Consider the following 19334-nt stretch of genomic DNA (forward strand, 5'->3'; position numbering starts at 1 on the left):
GATGAGATATCTAAGTACAATTTTAAGCGTAAGCATGTGGCAACTCTTACAGCAATTTTATATTGTAATGTAACTCATTTAGCAATTTTACATCGCCAGGAAACTCAAGTATATGATCATTTTCCTGTAAAATTCATTTTCCTTTTAGTTTACGGGAGAGAACAGGTCCAAGCCAAGTAAGAAATTAACAGAAAAACCCCAAAAACAATGTGTTCACCCCTAAGGATAGTCTGAAAGGGACTGCTTCAGTGGACTGCAGTCAGTTGCAATGTGAGAAATTGGGAAAGAGTATAGAAGGCCTAGATGGCAAAGGGGAGAAAAGCAGCAGCTGCCAGCCAGAGAAGGATCTTATCTGGCCAGCTAAATTCTGCAGGGGCAACGACAGTTAGAGTTCTCAAAAATTAGGATGCTAATATTTTCCTTCAGTTTTCTGCAATTATTTACATATTCATGTTTTAGAGAAAAGTGTCTATAATTATGTTTACACAGGCATAATTTGTGCCTTGTGAGATACAGAAACACAATATATACAAACACATAGGCTAAATAGGTTTCATTGTAGGCTGTGGCTGGTCAATTTCAGTCAGAAGAGCAATATTATACATGCATTCCATTCCCCCATACAGACTGTCTTCCTGTCCTGGGTGTTATCAGGTGCTAGGCATGCAAGTGTTAGGCCTAGACAGGACCTGTGTTTATCTGTCATTTTGGAAACTGGATATTTTGTTAGAAAAAGAACTGACACTAATGAAAATATAAGTTGCCATTTACTACCCAGCACCACGTGCAGGTTAATTAATAGAACACACAGCCTGGAAGAAGCCAGCAATTTTCCATTTAGCTTTTTCAGATATTAGAACTAGATAGCATCATCAAATAACACACATACGCTCAGGCAATTTATAACTTTATGGTTAAAGGGGGAAGAAATCACTGCTTCAAAATCCTTCACAATCCACTTATCCTAGAGGCATAGATTGTTGGGTACCAAGGTTCCTGTAAAGGTTATTACATTAATTTTCTATTACTATAAATGCTGACCAGAATCAATTTATAGCAAGTAGCAATCAGGTGAGTTTCTTTTTTTTTCTTCCTTCTTCTTTGCTTCTCTGGAATGTGAACTCCATTTCATGGTTATAACTTGTAAGCAAAAAAAAAAAAAAAAAAGAATTTTTTTTCAGGGAAAAGCAAAATGAATCAGAAAACTATACGGTGCATGGTTCTTACCTCCTGTAGCAACTTATCTAATTTGTGCTGTAATTCAAGGAAGTATCGTGAGGTGATGAGGCCCTGGTGGGATTTATCCAAGCAATCTCGAGCCAGTTCAATAATCTGGTGGTGAGTGAAACTAAGCACTCCATCTGCTAGGGGTAGAACGTTGTCAGGAGAGTAGCTGGTGATAATTTCCTTTAGACGTTCTTCCATCTGAGCTGTAGCCTATATAGAGAAGACACACATACACAGATGTAATACGAGGAAACACACATGTAAACAATTCGACCATCACATTTTTTATAGCATTTTCAGAGACCTCCATAAGTCATTAAATGGGATTCTAGAAATCAAATTTAAAAGAAGCCTCGCTAATGATAAAATAATGGTACATACACGTCATCAGACATTTGTCCGAACCCACTGATTGTACAACACAAAGGGTGAATGAACCCTAATGCATGTGGGGGGTGTTCATACATAGCCTTTCCAGGTACATGGGAAATCTTTGTACCTTCTGCTCAATTTTGTTGTGAAGCTAAAACTGTTCTTAAAAAGTTGCTTAAAAAAAGCAGCCGCCTCAGCATGTGAAATAAAGATCTGAGGATACATAAGTGAAATCAATATTTCAGAATGATAATCTCCCTTTTCTGTGTTCTATCAAATGTAAAATGGTGCCTGTAAGCTTCTTCAAGTAACTCAAATTGTATCTGTGAATTGTTATGCTTTCATTTAAGATCTTGGGCTCTTTCAGATGGATTGTCCAAAATATCAAATTTTCTTTATGTTTTTGTACTTAAACATCAGGATGTTGCTAGAGTTCCATGACCTAAGCTAAAAATGTATCTTTTTTGGCTAGGTTTTAATGTGCCAGGAGCACACATCTTATATCATCTTCTTTTCCCAAAAAGCTACATCCTATGCAAAAGTCCAGGGGACTCTCTTGGTAAAATAAACCTAAAATTTCCTTTCCAACTTTCATTTCATTCTCTCTGGTCACCCACTGCCTAATCCATATTCCTTACTTACATTAATTATATATGCAGGGAGACTCCCTCTCCTTCCTCTCTCCTCCTCCCCTCTAATATCCTAACCTGCATTAACTAGGTAACAGTCAGTATCTGTTTCCCTGGTGAGCAAGTGACATGTGATAAATAGCTAAAACAGCTTTAATCAATGACATCAATGCTGGGTTAGTTGCAAATAATAAGTACTCTACTCTTGATTTATGAAACCAAAGATTTTCATTTGTTCTCCAGCTTAGGGCAACACAGGCTGTGGGGGCAGATCAGGAAAAACATGGAGAGTGGCCTTTTCTCAAATGTGCAGAAATGCTTTGGCGGGAAAGATGTGGAAACAAGGTGAGTTAATGGGACCATCTGAGAGCAGGTCCTTGCAGCCAAGGGCTTGGCAGCAACTCTTCACAGCTGCTCTCTCAATTCATGTTCTTTTACCAGTCTAACTGGAGAACACGACAACTGTGCCTTCTCTTCTAAATTAATAGGGTTAGAAATACAATGTCTAAAGAGATGGGAAATCACAGAAAAGTAATGTGGGAAAAAAAACCTCTCATGACACACCAATCTACAGGCTTCTAATGGAGAAAAACAGTCTCTACTTAACAATATGGTGTAGGACCAGAACATGGGTACAAAGTGCACAGTCTAGAGGCCTTTCAAAGTAGACCCTCCCTATGGCACCTCACCAGGCCTGCCCCATGTGTGGTGCACAAGTGGCAGGTTCACTTTAGAGCCAGCTCAGCATACAGAGAGCACAGTTAGTTCTCAGCAGTTGTTAGCTTAACATTTTTTTTAAAGTTATTTTCTCTTTCTAAGAAGACTATGGAGCTGTTTTATGCAAATCATTACTAGATTGGACCCTTACTTCCCATAACAAAACCACCTTACAGACTCTAAACCTATGCTGCCTGTTCGTTTAGATGTAAGGCATCTTCAATTCAATTCATTACCTTTGGGAACCTTTCTTTGTAGACATGGTTCATCATAATTATTTCATGGTCACAGCAGGCGGGAGAACGTCCAGGGCTGCAAGCAAAGCAAATTACCCTTTTAAACTTGCCACAGCATGAAATGAAAATAAGCTTTTTATTTATAAACAGTCAGCTGCATCAAAAGTACTATGCAACCTTTGTAAGAAAAGTATATTAGATAATAAAGTACAAAATCAGTCATTAGTACACATGCACACATACATTCCCACAAACACAGAAACACTCTGAATAGGACTGAAAAAGAAAGCTGAAGAAGTGGAATGCCACAAAATCATCATAGTTACAATACAATACTAGTTCAGAAAGTGTTTGTAAATTGAAATTATATTCTGCACGTAGTGTGAGCTTGCATAAGATCTGGAAAACAATTAACAAACTGCAAAATAAAACAAAATAGGGTAGCTACAAACAGCAACATCTAGGACACGTTTAACAGTGTAATTTCACACTTTTATCATACACCTGCGGTCTGCCACACATCACTGAAAAGGTCTGAGTCTTCCATGGCACAGGTGTCATAATTGAAATTCATTTTCTAGCCTAGCAAATATTTATCTGGGATGCTGAGGTAGGCATTATGTATAATATGAAACAGAGGCATACAACTGTTGTGCATTCTTCTTTACTCTTTCAATAGTAGGTTCATCTTCCTTCCTAGTGGTATATAGTTGTGCAACTTCAGTGTGTTTATATTCCTAAAGGGATACAGCTTATACTACGCATCTTAGGAATTCCTTTAATAAAACAAAAAATGGCACCCATGTGGTAAAACATGGTGCCTGTAGATGAAATAGTAAAACCAGTTGTTAATTCCATATCTCAGAATAATCTAACATGTCTCACAATTATCCAGTGTGGCTATATTTACTATTAGCTTATGAGTCTAAGTGAAGACAAAAAGTACAAAGGCAAATTGCTTCTCATTAAACTTTGATATTCAACTGACCACCTAATAAACAAGCTATTTTTTAATATAATAAAACCTTAAGATATCAAAGTTCACTAATTCTATAGCATCAAGATCTCATGCTGCAGTGGACAAGGTGATGCCCTGTCCTGATCCCTCCTTCAAAGAAGGACCTGTTGCCCGGCTGCTGGGAGTGCTGTCCACAGAAACCTTCAGCTGTCAGTCCCTGCAGGGATGGCATCAGCTGCAAGAAGTCATCTCGCCTGAGGCTGGGTCTTTCCCAGGGTGCCACATCCAGTGAGGGACACAATGACTGAGGTAGGGATATAAACGAAGGCACAATTGGGCCAAGGGAGCAACTCTGCTGAGTCCTGTCATTCCCGAGCTCTCTGTGGAGTTGGCTAAAGCTGCTGGACTTCTCCCTCTGCCCAATCCTGCCTCCCCCTTCCCTCCCACAGGTGCTAATTTCAAAAGCACTCCCGGAGAAACATCCTGAACAAGAAGCTCTGTTTTAGATTCTGCTTCCTGAAGAAACAAACTCACAGTAAAACTGGCCCTATTCAGTGTCAAGTGGACTACATTTGGCATCCACAAACTTCAGGTGACACAAACTCCTAAAAATGTGCTCACAGTCTTAGAGAAAGTAAGACTTATGACAGGAAGAAAGAATAAAAGGATATTTTGTAATATGAAATCTGGAATTAAAAAAAATCCTCCTATTCTTGTTGTCGTTCTATTTCCACCAAGCTGTTACCTCTTAACATAACAACATTAACTGCTTTTGCACTGCCTTGAAATTTCCAGTGGCTAGACGTTTTCATAGGTAGTCCTGAGACCATCATGATTACTACTACTGCTGCAATCAGCAAATTGTGAGAACTGAAAAGGAAAATTATAAGATGCCTTTCAGTGGTCATTAACAATATTATGTGTACATGGAAACATTATGCTATATTTGTAATAGTTTGCAAGTCAGTTCACACACATATGAACTAAAGGACTAAAGTCTTCACTCAAAATGTTTGAAAATAGAGAATCCAATTAAGTAATGGTTTTCAGCCAGGCCCACATACCTCAGACTTCGGGAACGGGGGCGCATCGGCGTGTTCCTGCATCTGTTCTCAGTGGCGATGCTTTCGGTGGTACAGAAATGTTTCGACAAGAAGTGTAACTCGTCCGGTGTTGGTTGGTATGGTAACTGATGCAACTTCTCCTGGGAGGAACAGGATGACTGAAACAAACCAAAGTGAGGTCACATAACTATCTCAGAAAGAAACTCTTCAAAAGAATAGGAGAGATCGATGAGTTAAACTTGGGTAATACTACCATTTTTATTGTTTCTTTTTCAGGTTAAAGTTGTAAGAACTACTGCCTAAATGTATAACTTGATGTTCTCTCTCAGAGTTCAAAATGCTTTCCCTATTTTGCCTCATTTGTTTATAATTTCCCAAAAGGTAGTTTTCTCTCTGGAGAAAATCCAGGCTGTGAAAATGGATCGGAACCAGTCAAAGCCAAAGTAAGAAAGCAACCACTGGAGTGACATTAGGGAGCACTGTATCGCAGATTAGCTTTCAGTTGAACATGGCACCCCCGAGTTTACTGCTGCTCAAAATCAAATACTGACTTTTAGGTAAATAACATAAAATAAATGATATGATATGAGATGGTCAATAAGGCAACGAAACCTCTCTTTATAATGCATCAGAGTGTGCCATGAGTAAAATAGGGGAAGGATTAAAGAAGATACTTTTCTCAATAAAGCCACTGTTTTAAAATCTGGAATTGAATTTTCTTTATTCTTTTTTCTCAGAGAAAGTGAAGGGTTGAGACTATAACTTAAAATAAAAAAAAAACTTTCAAGTCGTGTTGAGTTTTTTGTTACATGCCTGTAGATTTGCTTTTTAGAAATCGTCATTCAACATTTGGAACAAGGAAAGACAGGAAAGGTGAACAGCTAAATAACCCTGCTTTTAATCAATCTGAAACATTTAACTAAAAAGCAAAGAAACTATTGTTTTCATTTTTAGTTGGAGGTAAACTCCTAAGTAATTCTAATAAAAGAGACTGAGAAATTTTTTAGTAAATGGAAACATGGTTAGAATAAGCACATTTTGAAAGATATTACTTATTTTAAAATGTCAGTTCTTGTAAGCATTTTTAAAAAAATCATTATATTAAGAGTACCCTTCATAAATACTAAAACACTGTAATGTAGCAAAACTAGAAATTAACGCCTAAAGCCTAAAAATTATTCCTATAACTTGAAATTATAAAACATCTTAGTACATATTGAGACAAAGAGGAATTTTTATAATGTAATGAGATTATTTTACAAGCAATAAAAAAATGAGAACACTACTAGAAAGACTTATGAGATAAATCAAAGTTCTATTCAGTAAGTACAGTCATGGCCTTAAACACTTTTCACTAAGAAAAAAGAAATAAAACACATGAACTAAATCCAGTCAAGAAATCAAGAAAAAAAAAAAAAAAATCAATGCAAGCAGGAGATAAGCAGTGGTGATCAGAGGAAAGATAAGGAAATTAGCAAACAGAAAAACAGAATTAAGAATCTATAGATACTTCTCAAAGGTAAATCAATGTCCACAATCCTGTATCCAAGATTTCAAAACCCACAAACTCAGAAGTTTGTTCCTAAGTTTACAGTAATCTCTTTTGGTGGCAAAGCACCAACTGAACTGATGTGAAGCTGTTTAAAATATTTATTTAATCTACTTAGTATGAATGTTGATTCAAGCTGCTGCAGAAATATTAATATATTTGATTATGAGCGGCTGGCCCCACTGTTGCTGGTCTGTTATGTACAGAACAGGGATGTTACCTTTCTCAAAGTGAAAATTCCAAAACACACCAGGCTCAAGATATTATGCAACTGCACTTGCACAGGAACAGTATCTATTGACTTCAGAGAAGGGTCCAAAGAATGAAGAAGTACAAAAAAAATTATGCTGCTAGTTCTTAAGGCAATTAGAGTTCCAAAACCATGTTCTAAGTCATGATATCATTCAATAAGCATTTAGTCTCTGCAGGTAACCATTTTGCAAAGGATAGTATTCATATGCACATACAAGTTTCTACTTTTTATTAAATCGTATCATTTTATAGACATACCTCATATTTTTATTAGTACTTATATTCTTATTTCTGTACTTTCACTCAGCAGAAAATAATTTATCTGGTAAGAAACATACGGGAGAATGTCTTCTGACTGCTACAATTCTATAGTACTTATTTCAAAATTAAGAATTATCTGAATATCATATTGGAAAAGCTCCACAAATTAATTTTAACTGCAAACTGTGATGTTAGAAGAAATTGCAACACTGAATATTCTCTGGGAGGACTGATTTACTTCATCTGGCTAAATCTTTCCAATTTCAGAATATAGCATTTTTAACATTTAGCAATTTTGCAGTTTCCATAATAACCAAAGGATACAGATATTATAATGTTTACATTTCAGTCTGGCATTCAGACAACAGCTGAAATTATCTGTAAAGTTTAAACTATATTTTCAAAGTGCTTGAAATTTTATTTGTATATATTCTACATCTGATTTTTTAAATAGTTGAAGTACATTTCTGATTGGCTAAATGACTAACAGTTAACCCAGGGAAATGAGAATCTAAGAGTGATTCAGATTAGCTTTAGAAAAGAAAAACTTGCAACTACTAAGAAGTTTTACACACTTTCTGCCCTAATATTTAAAGAGTAGGACCACAAAGAAACTGAGAAAAATAGAGAAGTAGCTTTTCTAGTTTTCACTCATCACTTTTATCAATAACCAATAAAGAGAAAAAATAATTGAACTTTCACACTACAGCACCTGCAGTTCATAATCTAAATAGTCCCTTCTGTCTGTTGGCAAAAGGAATAATTCTGGAAGCTCAAATTTCATTTGGGAGGAAAAAATAGGAATATTGAGCCCAATAATTATATGATACTAATGTCTTCAATAAAATAAACACTTCAGAGAAGAGCTGTTAGAAACACAAAGTATGTGTGTAGACTAAAAACGGTCTTGGGGGTGTCTTCCGTAGGCACATACAGAATTTAGAGACAGCAACGATTCCATTTTGACTGATGACCAGGTCAGCTTTATTAATTACAAGGTTTATCTGAAGAAATGCCATGTAAATTCCTTTTAAAGAGCCAAGAGACTGGGTTCTAAAACTGCTCACCATATTCTTATTGAGAAAACATTGGAACAGTAAACAGTCCCTCAGTTAAACAGTCTCTCTGTGCCTCAGATTTCTGGCCCATACAATGAAAAAAACAACAGCAATTGCCTGATAGGGGATGTTGCTAAGATTAAATGAGCCAATGCATTTTAAGAATTTAGACCAGGGCCTGGCATATAACAAGTATTTATAAAATAAAATTATTTTAAAAATTATTTCTACCAAACAGGGTCCGATTTTATGTAGCTCACCTTTTATTATGGATTCACTTTTAAAAATGAATGACTTACTAAAGATGGAAAGAATACAAATCCTGAACTCTGCCCTATTTTTCTTGCAAAAGAGAGATTTCTATGTCCAAGTTATAATAAAACTTGACTGAAGGCAATGCAAGGTGATAGAGTTGAAATAAAAAAAAAAAAATTGGAGTTAAAAGACACGTCTAAAATACTGGCCAATAACCACTGATAGTGACTGCCATAAGAATCAAGGATGACTTCACTATTATTTACTGACAATTTTATTCATTCATGCTCTTCAGGATTTTTAAGCATCCTTTACTGATGCTGATGTGCCTCTGAAATCACTCAAGGTTGTTAGCATGTTTCTAAAAATATGATCTAATGGACAATAGACTCATATATCACAACAAAGTGGAATAATGGATAGAAAAATAAATTACCTTTGCTCAATGAAATATCAAAAAGAGATGGTAAAAATAACGCAACAGTTTTTAACAATTTGGTTTTAAAGGGACACCAGAAAATCTACGCTATATTATTATACTTGGAATTCTGGAAATACATTAGTATAAGGCAGAGGTGATACCAGTTAGAATTTGTCTATTTAACTGTAGTTTCTTGTCATTCAAGTGTTATTAAGTGGCTAAATCTATGTGCTTAATGGAGTGCTGGGGGCTCTAAAAAATACAGTAGATGGATATCCCTAAACAATAAACCAGAGATTTTGACAAAATGAGGCTCTAGGTCCACATTCCTCGCTGGTACAAATAGAGCTAGATCACTCCATATATTGAACACCTGCAACCTACTAGGCCTTTCTAAATGACCACCTTGTTTCTACAGCCCTGCAGATACAGTTATCCCACATGATTACTAATGTAAACTAAAAAAACATAGATCTAACCTACAGTTTCCAGTAATGGCTAGGTCTCTTGCTGAAATGTTAAGTTTGGGGCAAGAGTATCCATTTTCCTCTATCCTATTTTCATAATTCCACCATATCTCTATTTATCTTAACCTTCTTCCAAGTTGTTTTAATTTCTTCTTAAAACAAAGTTCTTACCTAGAAGGCATAAATTAAGACTTGCCTTTTCTTTCTTTGAAAGAGAGAAAAAAACAAAACAAAACAAACCTCTATCTAAGCCACACAGGAAGAAAGACCCAGTCTGTGAAAGTTCAATGGCATTTTTAGCACTAATGTCACTGGCATGGAACCAAAGCAATAAAACTAGATTGTGTTTTTTCCCCCCAAACTACACCAAACGTTATTAAAATGAAAGCTTCCAGTCTCCTCCAAACGTGTGATCCTGGAACTTACTCAATTTATGCACTACAGTTTAAAAGCTTGCAGTGAAAGTATGTCCTTTTTATGTCTGTCAGGCCATCATTTGATGCGTCGCTTACTCAGAGTGGCAGACATGCAGAATTTATCTTCTCCTCCCTACCAGGAAACACCCAGAGAAAACACTGCCTGTGTAATAGCTTTGTTGTTGTGAGGAAGAGAAAAAAAAAAAAAGTCAGGCACTTACAGAGACCGTAGAGCTGGGTGTGTTTGTCCCATAGCCAGAGGAAGGGAGAGAAGCCAACGACCAGCGGCGTCCATCAGTCCTATTGAGAAAATGAGTTTAGCTTAGGCCAACGTTGGCACACTGTCACATGGGAACTCCAGGGAAACTAAGTATTTTTAGTCAAACAAATGACACAAACATAGTCTGTGAGGATGTGGAAATGCTCAGCAAGGGTAAGGGTAAACAAACATTATACAGTAGGTTGACTTTTATTTAAACTGAATCAATACAACCAAACAAGTAGAAAGTGAATGGGTTGATCCATATTATTGATGTCTCACTAATATACTCTGACAAAATGAATACCAGGGATAATTACAATGGTCAGACTCAGCAGATTCAAATGAATAAGAACAGAAAGGGAGGAGGAAAACACTCTCATCTGGAAACTGATAACCAGAGCAAATGATCTTTGGAAGGGGCTGATTTCCAGCATGGCACAAGAGCCTGTGGGGACTTTCTTTGCATCTGAAACACTTTCTGCTTATGATTTTCAAGGGAACAGTTTTACTCATCATGCTTAGGGAAGAAGGGATCATTGGGCTCATGGCTGGCTCAGGCCTGAAGTGTCAAATAACTTTAGCATTAAGTAAGTAACTGACCTTATGCTTAGAATCTCTTAAGAGTTACTGCCTTCGGACATGACCTGGCTTGTTACAGCAAAGCCTCCTGCCGAGTCTGAGCATGCAGCCCAGCTCTGGCTGGTTAACAGTCGGGGCAGAAAGAAACCTTCTCCATCAGTGATAGAACTTAATGCAAAGACTAAGTTGTTTGCCTCAGTCTTAGAGGCAAAGCTGGGAGGAGCCATGAAGAGGGTGGTTTTTATCTTCAAGTGATGACAGAATGGGTGGTTTCTCAGTTGGAGTTTGGCTGTGACTAAGGGTCATTACAAGGGTCTCAGATGAGTGAATGCAGCAGTAGAAACAATACTGCTGCAAAGGGAAGGGGACACCAGAAAGCAAATTTTCTGAAATCTCTGGCATTCCAGGCTATTACTTTAAATGCAATTTTGAATAAGATTGTGCCTTAAAAGCCACAGAACATTTTGAATGTTCTATGCAAATCTGCCAAGGGGCAAAAAAGGAAACACACACTTTAAAAACAGCAACATTGCCTTCTTAGATCAATAAGACTGCAGTGTCATATATGGACATTTCGTAATTTGTGTTATTACGTTTGTAATTATGTTAACTTGCCAAGTGACAAGAGTGGACAAAATTTACCAGAGACACATTCACAATAAGTTGAAGTTAGGGAATTCAACAGCATCAGGCTTGAATTTGAGAAATGTCACCGTTAGATGTTAATGTAAAAAACTGACATTTTAGCCTAAATTTATATTCATGGGAAAATAAAATTATAGGCTGCCATGGATATAACCTCCAATAGATGCAAACGGTCCACAAAGACAAATGGAAAAAGTCAAGTGGACAAATCACAGAACTACCACAATGTTAAGATTTTAGTAAAATTTACCTGTCATTTCTGTACCATGATTGGAGTACAATTGAATCAAGTATGTTAAAAAAAAAAAAAAAAAAAGAAGCAAAATAAGATGTATGTAAATATACCAGATAAAATAAATTGAGATAAGTTATATGTTCTTTTGAAATACTTTTAATCAACTGAAAATGTTAATGATTTAAGAAGAAAGTAATTATATAACATGTTTATAAAGATACTTGATTGCTAAATGGACACTTATTAAAGAGTTAAGAATCCATACCTGCACTATATATTTTAAGCACCTCCAATTTGATAAAGTAAGAAAAGGATATGATTTTAAAAGAATTATTTAGTCCATTTAATAACAATTATCAGAAACTAGTCTCTGGAAAGAGTGAGGGACACAATTTCCCCCCACTATGATTTTGTTTTGTGATTCATTAACTCTCCTTCCCCTCAGGTATCAATGAACATATTTCAGATGAATGAGCAATTCCAAGAGAAGACATGTTCTTATTAGTTCTGAAGCATAAATTACATTTGCTTGCTCCGGAAAACACACAACTAGAAATATGTTTAAACATGAATGTGCTCAGTACTCTGTACAGCCACGGACCAGAAATAATTTACAACTCATAAAGTTCCCTAAGTTGTCTGTGTCTATTTACTCAAATGGAGCACAAAGGACCACTGCATTTTCATTACCATGACAACTGCACATCAGAAGTTACTATACATGCTATATACAGTACTTGAGAGAACATGCCCTTTTTTCAAGAAAGCTATCACACAAGTGCAATTTGGATCCTGCTAACAATGTTGTCTTTTCTTTGCAGTAGCTACCATTGAAATGTTATAGGAAGACAAGACTACATTCTTGCCAATGCAACAAGCCTTTTTTGAAAAGAGTCTTTTCCCTTGTGGGTGGGAATCTTGGTGTTACATTACGTGAAAAAGTAAGAAGAGAAAAACATCTGATGGGAACACGGGACACAAAAAAGATCAGCAAAAAAATAACAACCTTTATTTCAATACCACTCACAAAAATTTAGATTAATATGGTACACAACAAAGAAAGAATAAACAGTTCCAATATCAACCTGGCTATTCTAACTGTATGAAGAGGAAGCAGATTTATTGTTATAGTTACCTGGAGTGATACACCGAATATTCCAGTTGATGTTGGAAAAAGTTGAACTATGCCAATATAGTTAACTCAAATCTACTCCAGAGTTCTGAAGGTGTAACTGAGAGGTTACAATGATCAGACTCAGCAGATTCAAATGCATAAAAACAGAAACGGAGCAGGAAAAACACTCTCATCTGGAAACTGATAACAAGAGCCAATGATCTTTAGTAGGCCTGACTTCCAGCCCAGTACTCAACAATTGTCTGATGACCTGAACTCAGCAGGGAAGTTTGTAGTAGTAATTGGCTTATAGAAATACACTTGGAGATTCAACCTAGTGCATAATAACTAGGCAACTAGGAGAGACCCACAGCATTTCTTGGAAGGCTCTATGTTTCCTACAAAAGTGAAAGCAATCTGCAATACATAAACTTCCACAACTTCCGGGAATGGCAGGAGAGTATTTTTACCTCCATTTTACCACCAGGGAAAAAAGGATTAAGTAGGTCCACAATCAGGCGGATTGTAAATTAATACCACAATTAGCAATGTGAAAATGTTTCCTTGCTCCAGACAACATCTATACTATGGTTCTCACTTTCATCTTTTATTTTACTTAGTAGTAAAAAATTAATTCGATTATTTCACTCTCTAATCTGCATTTGAAAATACAGAAAGCAAGTCTGTGCCATCATACTTTGTACTCTATACTTGGACTATTTTGTTACAGGGGATGGCTACTAGGGAAGTATTACCACATTAGGTAAGAAAGATCAGAAAAGATTAATAAGCCAGACTTTTATCCCTTTACCCAAGACTACTTTTAAAAACGAGCAATATTTCCTCAATTGGACTAAATTTTACAAAACAAAAAAATGTGGGAGTCTCAAAATGACATTACTTCTTAAAGGCTCAGCAATGTGCACCAAAAGGAAGGTAACAGAGACCTAGGAGTGGAATCTCCACGTTGCCTGAGGAAAAATCAACTCTAAAATGGAGAGAAATATCCCAGATGTTACATAAAAATACACCAATTTGAGTTTTCATGACACAGGGTTCTGTTTACTTGAATAACAGTTTAAAATGATGATCACTCATGTCTTAATCTAAATTAATACTTTTTGAAGAGTGTGGAGGGAGTTCCATTCGGAAATTCATGCAAATGAACTAGAGGTCCCCTGTGATAATCTCCTGTCACGGTTTATGGTTTATTCGTCAAAAATTAACATGCCTGGGGGGTTTATGTATTTTTTTAATAGCATGGAAACCAGATTCACGTGTCCTTCAGTCACCTATTTATTAGATTCTCTTCATTTGTATAAATCTGCCAGGATTAAGATACTGTGATTTCTGTCATGTTTAAATGCACTCCATGAGCTTTCCATTTTTCTTATTACTTATAATAAATGCATTCTCCCCTTTATAGAGATAGGTTTTAAAGACTATAGTAAACACTTATTAATTTTTATAGGATTTTTTTCCACTTGGAATAGTAGCACTATTATGAATTAATATTCATTGGGCAAACAGGCTTTCTGGGACCAGTACATTTTCTTACAGTACTTAAGAAGCTAAAAAAAGAGAAGTTGGAGCTGGGGGTAAAAACAGCGTATGGGTCTCCATAAGTTCCCTGGAGATGATGTTTTTATCACTCTTTATTGTCCCCATGGTGAGATATATAAAGGCATTTAACACATGATGGGAAACAACTTAACTATGAAAGAACAAACATTTTCACAGCAGATTTATAATGAAATCTTAATTACACAGAATTCTGAAAATGCGGCAACTATTTTTTTTAGACTTAGTAATGTAAAATGCATGACACGCTGACAAACGGTCGTGAGGGCGCTCCAAGTTTTGCTGGTTACTCATGTGTGTAAGAACAAGTATTTTTTTTTAACCTACCTATGTGTCTTTATTAAGTGCTACCTTAATCCACTTCAGGATATAGTCAGGTCTCTGAGGAAAACTGAGCAAATATCTAGGACATTCAGATCATAAACCGAGTTTCTCCTGAATATTCAGAAACTTGGCTGAAGGTGCCATTTTGTTTTCTTGGTGTTTTTCCTGGGCAGAAGAGGACAAGCTATGCACGTGAGAGGGATGAAGGAGCCCAGGAAGGTGAAGGACTGCATCTGACAGGGCGAGGCAGATGAATTCCACATGCAGAACACAGAAGACATGACTGTGCACACTCCTCTGACTTGGCTACGTCAGAGTAGAAAATCCACAATGAACATGGTGTGACATGACATTGTGCGCCTGCTATCCTCTGAACAACGAAAACACTTCCTCTTGACTCAGTGGTCCAGTTATAAGACATCTATCTTTGACGTCTGGTGCCCAATTGCAAACATGATAGGAAGAGAAAGGAGAAAACATCCTATAGCCCATGCATGGCTTTTTCTCACTGGGATCACTAAATTGCTGGCTTGAAACTGCTAAAGCAGGTGTGTTAAAACAAAGCTTTGTGGCAGCCTAAGCTCCTCTGGCCAGTGGGGCTTTGGAGAAGGCCTTACAGAATAATGAGCAGGACCTCGCAGGGCACGGAGCAGGGGAGGGGGAGAAGCGGGGACGGGAAGACGCGGGGAGGGGGAGAAGTGGGCAGGGGGAAAAGTGGGGAGTGGGAGAGGAAAATGGGATTCTCTCTATAAGACTTTATGCCTCCACTCACATAAAGTCCTTACCTCCGTGCAAATGAAAAATGGGCTGAGGCACTGGGGGAGAAATTTCTTGGACTATCTTGAGGGCTATTTCCTAGAGAGAGAGAGAAAAGAGAAAATTTTACTACACGATTTTGTTTTTGTATCATTTCCACCTCAAGAATCCTCTCCTTAGAAATAAGGTTATTTACATTTCTGTAGAACATCCTTTCCTCCAATAATGCTTTAGTTTTACCTGGACCAGGGATGGTGGGGTGGGCCGGGGGAGGAGATGGGAATGGGGGAGCATGAGTTCCAGCACAGCTTTCTTAAGTGTGCGAGACACATGAATAAACACATTCAGCTATATCACCAACCAGGAGTCCTGCATGGATATAACAATACAAATATTTCAATCTGATAGAGTAATGAATATATACAAGTCTTGGTTGTGACCCTCCAGGTGCGAACATTTCAGTGAGCAGGATGCAAGGGTAAGCATATGCTTCAACTGGAGGTGTTTTCCATTTTAGCAGGCAGCCTTAGTACTTTTTGTTTACAGTAGACTGAATGAGTCTGAGTTCCTGAAGATGAATCCTCATATTCTGAAGCACATATTTTAAAGGTGGATGTGTCAGAACTAGTTGTAAAACACTGGGAAGACCACAGCAGTTTGGACCTATTTCTCAATGACCCAGATCTAGCTCAGCATTGCCAAGTGGCTCAGCAAGATTACCCCTTGTCAATATTTTCCTCAACAATCCCTCTGCTCCTAAGCAGCTGGACTGTGACTGACCAGGCAGCCTCAAAAAGCCACAGCCACACAAAGGCTGGCAGAGCTCATCTTCCCCAGGCCTTCAGGGGTGGTGTGGAGCAGTGATTGCTCGTTGGAAGGAGGGCAGCTCCTCTGGGGCTTGTTACTTTCTCCATTAGCCCACTCAACCTGCTGCTGATCATTGAGAAAGCTTGGCCAGCAGCTGGCGAGGGCAAGTTCAGGACGCTCCAGACCACCCTGCTTCCCTCTGCATGTTTAATTAGATTGGCAGAATTGTCTGAGGACCACATGGAACTGTAGCTGGTTTAAATAAGTGGGCAAGGAAAGGCTGCAAAGCAATCCTGTACCTTTTAGAAAAAAGAAAAAGGAAAAATAAATCAGGAAGCTACGTTTAATCCCTAACAGCAAGTCAATTGCCACATTACTGGTTTCTTAATGAAAGTGACTACTGTAATTGGGTGTAAGGAATACAAGATTTTACGTCAAAGTCAGTACCTGGCTGTAAAGGTAAACAATTTATTACCAGTGTGCAGAAAGAATAGACTAACACATTAAGGAGGATACATTTAGTGTTACCTTGAGGACGTTTGGACTGACTATATCTCCACTGAAATTCTTCAATTAACTTAAGGTTGCAAATTTTATAGTGATGTCTTCAACAAATGCCATTAACTTTATGACAGACAGCACAATCACAGCCATTTAACTGGGAAGCACTGAGAAGCCCATTTCTTTATGGATAGAGAATCATGAAGCATTTTTCCCCCTGCTGCAATGAAATTTATCATGGCTTTGCATCTGTTATTCCTTGGGCCCCTGGAGAAATGAATTCTGCTTTTGCCATCCAGTAATCCAGGATTCATTTTGTCCATTTATCTACACAGCTAAATTAAGTTCTTTCAACTTCTCTCAACAGCCTTCATCCCCTCTCCTGACACCCCTAATTTAGCTTGTATATTTATCTTCATATTCCTTTAAAAATCTCAAATTTCAAGATGGCTAAAAATTTTGTTTCCTAAAGGAAATAATCTAATGCCAGAAATATTCACATAAATTTTGTTTTTCATTTGGGAAAAGTGTTCAATTTGCTCACACACCATATAGAGCAAACTATCAGTAAATAATTAGGCGTAACACAACAACTGATTATCTGAAGCCAAGACATTCTAAGAACAATCCCTGCTACACCTATTCACTTAAAATGAAATCATAAGGCTAATGAAACCTGGCACCAAATTCTTAACCCTGTGTGCTTTGTAAAGAAAACACTATATCTGGAGATTCTAATGTGATCAACTAGAACAATAGAGAGCATATTAATATATATTTTTTAATCTGAAGAAGGAAGAAACAAGGAATTGACTTAAAACCCTTTTCACTTTTCGGGATATTAGTGAATGGTTCCCATGCTGACCCATCATCTTCAGGATGAACAGGCAGAGACATAGATAAAGAGGTGAATTTAACTCTGCTCTTAAAAAACAAAAAAAAAAAACAAAAAAACAAGGCTGCCATTAACCATTTCGCATATTCAGATTTTGCCCTCGCATCTTAGGCTGCGTTTCTAGGTCCATCGCTTGAACATTTGCCTCATTTTCTTCTCATCTACTACACTGCTGTAAAATCTAACTTAAATTCCCACATCTTCAACTTCAAGACTATAGAGGTGTTGGTTCTAGCTTACTAATCACAGATGTTTCTGTTTCATATCAGGCCAAAAAGCTAAATTAAAATGCAAATATATATACATACCTATCTTTATACACACACACACACATATATACACACACATATACATACACACATGAATTATCATTAAGGCTCTTAACTGTCAGAGGATATTAGAGAAAATGAGAACGATGTGGGCTAGAGAAACTGATAATTCCTTAAGGACAAGGGACTCTAGCTCAATTTGAGGGCAGTTTAGTAGGTTTTAGGTAAGAGGAGAAACAGAAGGCGACTTCAGGAAGGAGTCAGAAACAACTCAAACACAGTAGGGCAAAGCAATCAAGACAGTTTCTCCGGCTGAAGGGAATTGGGACTGGAAAAGCCAGTGAGCTGTTTATTGGTGCTGATTAGTTAGAGGCTTTAAGAAATACTTGGAGGCAAGAGAGAGATGCCAGAGATTCTAAGCTGGCCTGAGAGTACTTGGTGTGGGTGGCCAAGGGAGTAGCAGAGGAGGAGGGACCTAGACAAGCACATGGAAGGCCAATAGAAAGGATATTCTGGTGCGCAAACCAAGCATAGTCATTAGCGGATTAGAAACAAGTGAAAAAGGATACAGGCTAAAAAAGTGACTGATGTTTCCAATGTGGGTAGATTGGGAAAATGACTGATCCCCTAATAGGAAATTTGGGGAGAGACAATGGAGTGGTGGTGGTAACAGAAGAAAAGGGTAAATGAGCATTCTATAGATTTCTGTGTTACGTATTACAGAAATTCCTCCATTTGCCTTAGGGAGGAATTATAAGACTAGCAGATTTGGCAGGTAGAAGTCAATCTTTGAAGTCTTTGTTCTTATTTGAAATAAAAATTAATTCCTACTCAGTCTCTGAAGACTTAGCAATACTATTTTGTTATGCAGTGATCAAAATACTGCTAATTTAGAACAGGCCAAATTATAAAGCACATACTATACATTCCAAACTCAGCAATGAGGACTTGGCTGCTGTGCATATGCACAGTGCTTTCCCAGGATGAGAGCAAGGAGTGAAACCTGAGTCCTATACATGACCTTCACTCCTCATAGCACTGCTCTCTGAATTCATCCACCCATCTGCAAAGCAATACCTGAGAGACTCCCAAATGAAAACTGGTGCCAGTTAATTCTCTGCCCATATGTGCAGCACTTGCTTATAACTAAAATCCTGCTGCTCCCAGGGATTTGCTGGCTCTTGGATGTTTGAGGGCTAGGATACTTTATAGACTGCTGGCATCGCTGCTGCTGTTTCTGACCTGGTAAAGTAAACCTTAGTAGTGGTCAGGCATTAGGTAGGTAATTAACTCCATGATCCCCATGGGGGAACTAGCATGGCTAATACATAAGCAGTGTAGGAAAAACATACTTTACCTAACGGCACTACACAGGGTGCCTCATTTTAGTGGCAGCTATTGTTAAGAACGTGATTTCCAGATTAATTAAATTGTTTGATTGCTTTGTAATTAGACTGGAGAAGTCCTGTGTCTTCGCTACGAGA

The 19334-nt window shown here is 37.5% G+C and overlaps 1 protein-coding gene across 24 annotated transcripts in view; it reads right to left on the reverse strand.

Annotated features, from left to right (window-relative positions):
- The window catches only part of LOC105475214 (microtubule associated serine/threonine kinase family member 4), a 577292-nt gene that overhangs the window by 66601 nt on the left and 491357 nt on the right, over positions 1-19334 (reverse strand). For all 24 annotated transcript variants that reach the window (XM_011730296.3, XM_011730295.2, XM_071098847.1 and 21 more), the window contains 5 exons: positions 15408-15477; positions 10104-10182; positions 5204-5361; positions 3182-3257; positions 1228-1437 (listed from right to left, as the gene is read on the reverse strand). In XM_011730296.3, the coding sequence (XP_011728598.2) occupies positions 1228-1437; positions 3182-3257; positions 5204-5361; positions 10104-10182; positions 15408-15477 (593 nt within the window). The remainder of the gene's footprint in view (positions 1-1227; positions 1438-3181; positions 3258-5203; positions 5362-10103; positions 10183-15407; positions 15478-19334) is intronic.

Source organism: Macaca nemestrina, chromosome 6 (assembly GCF_043159975.1).
Source record: "Macaca nemestrina isolate mMacNem1 chromosome 6, mMacNem.hap1, whole genome shotgun sequence".
Lineage (NCBI taxonomy): Eukaryota > Metazoa > Chordata > Mammalia > Primates > Cercopithecidae > Macaca > Macaca nemestrina.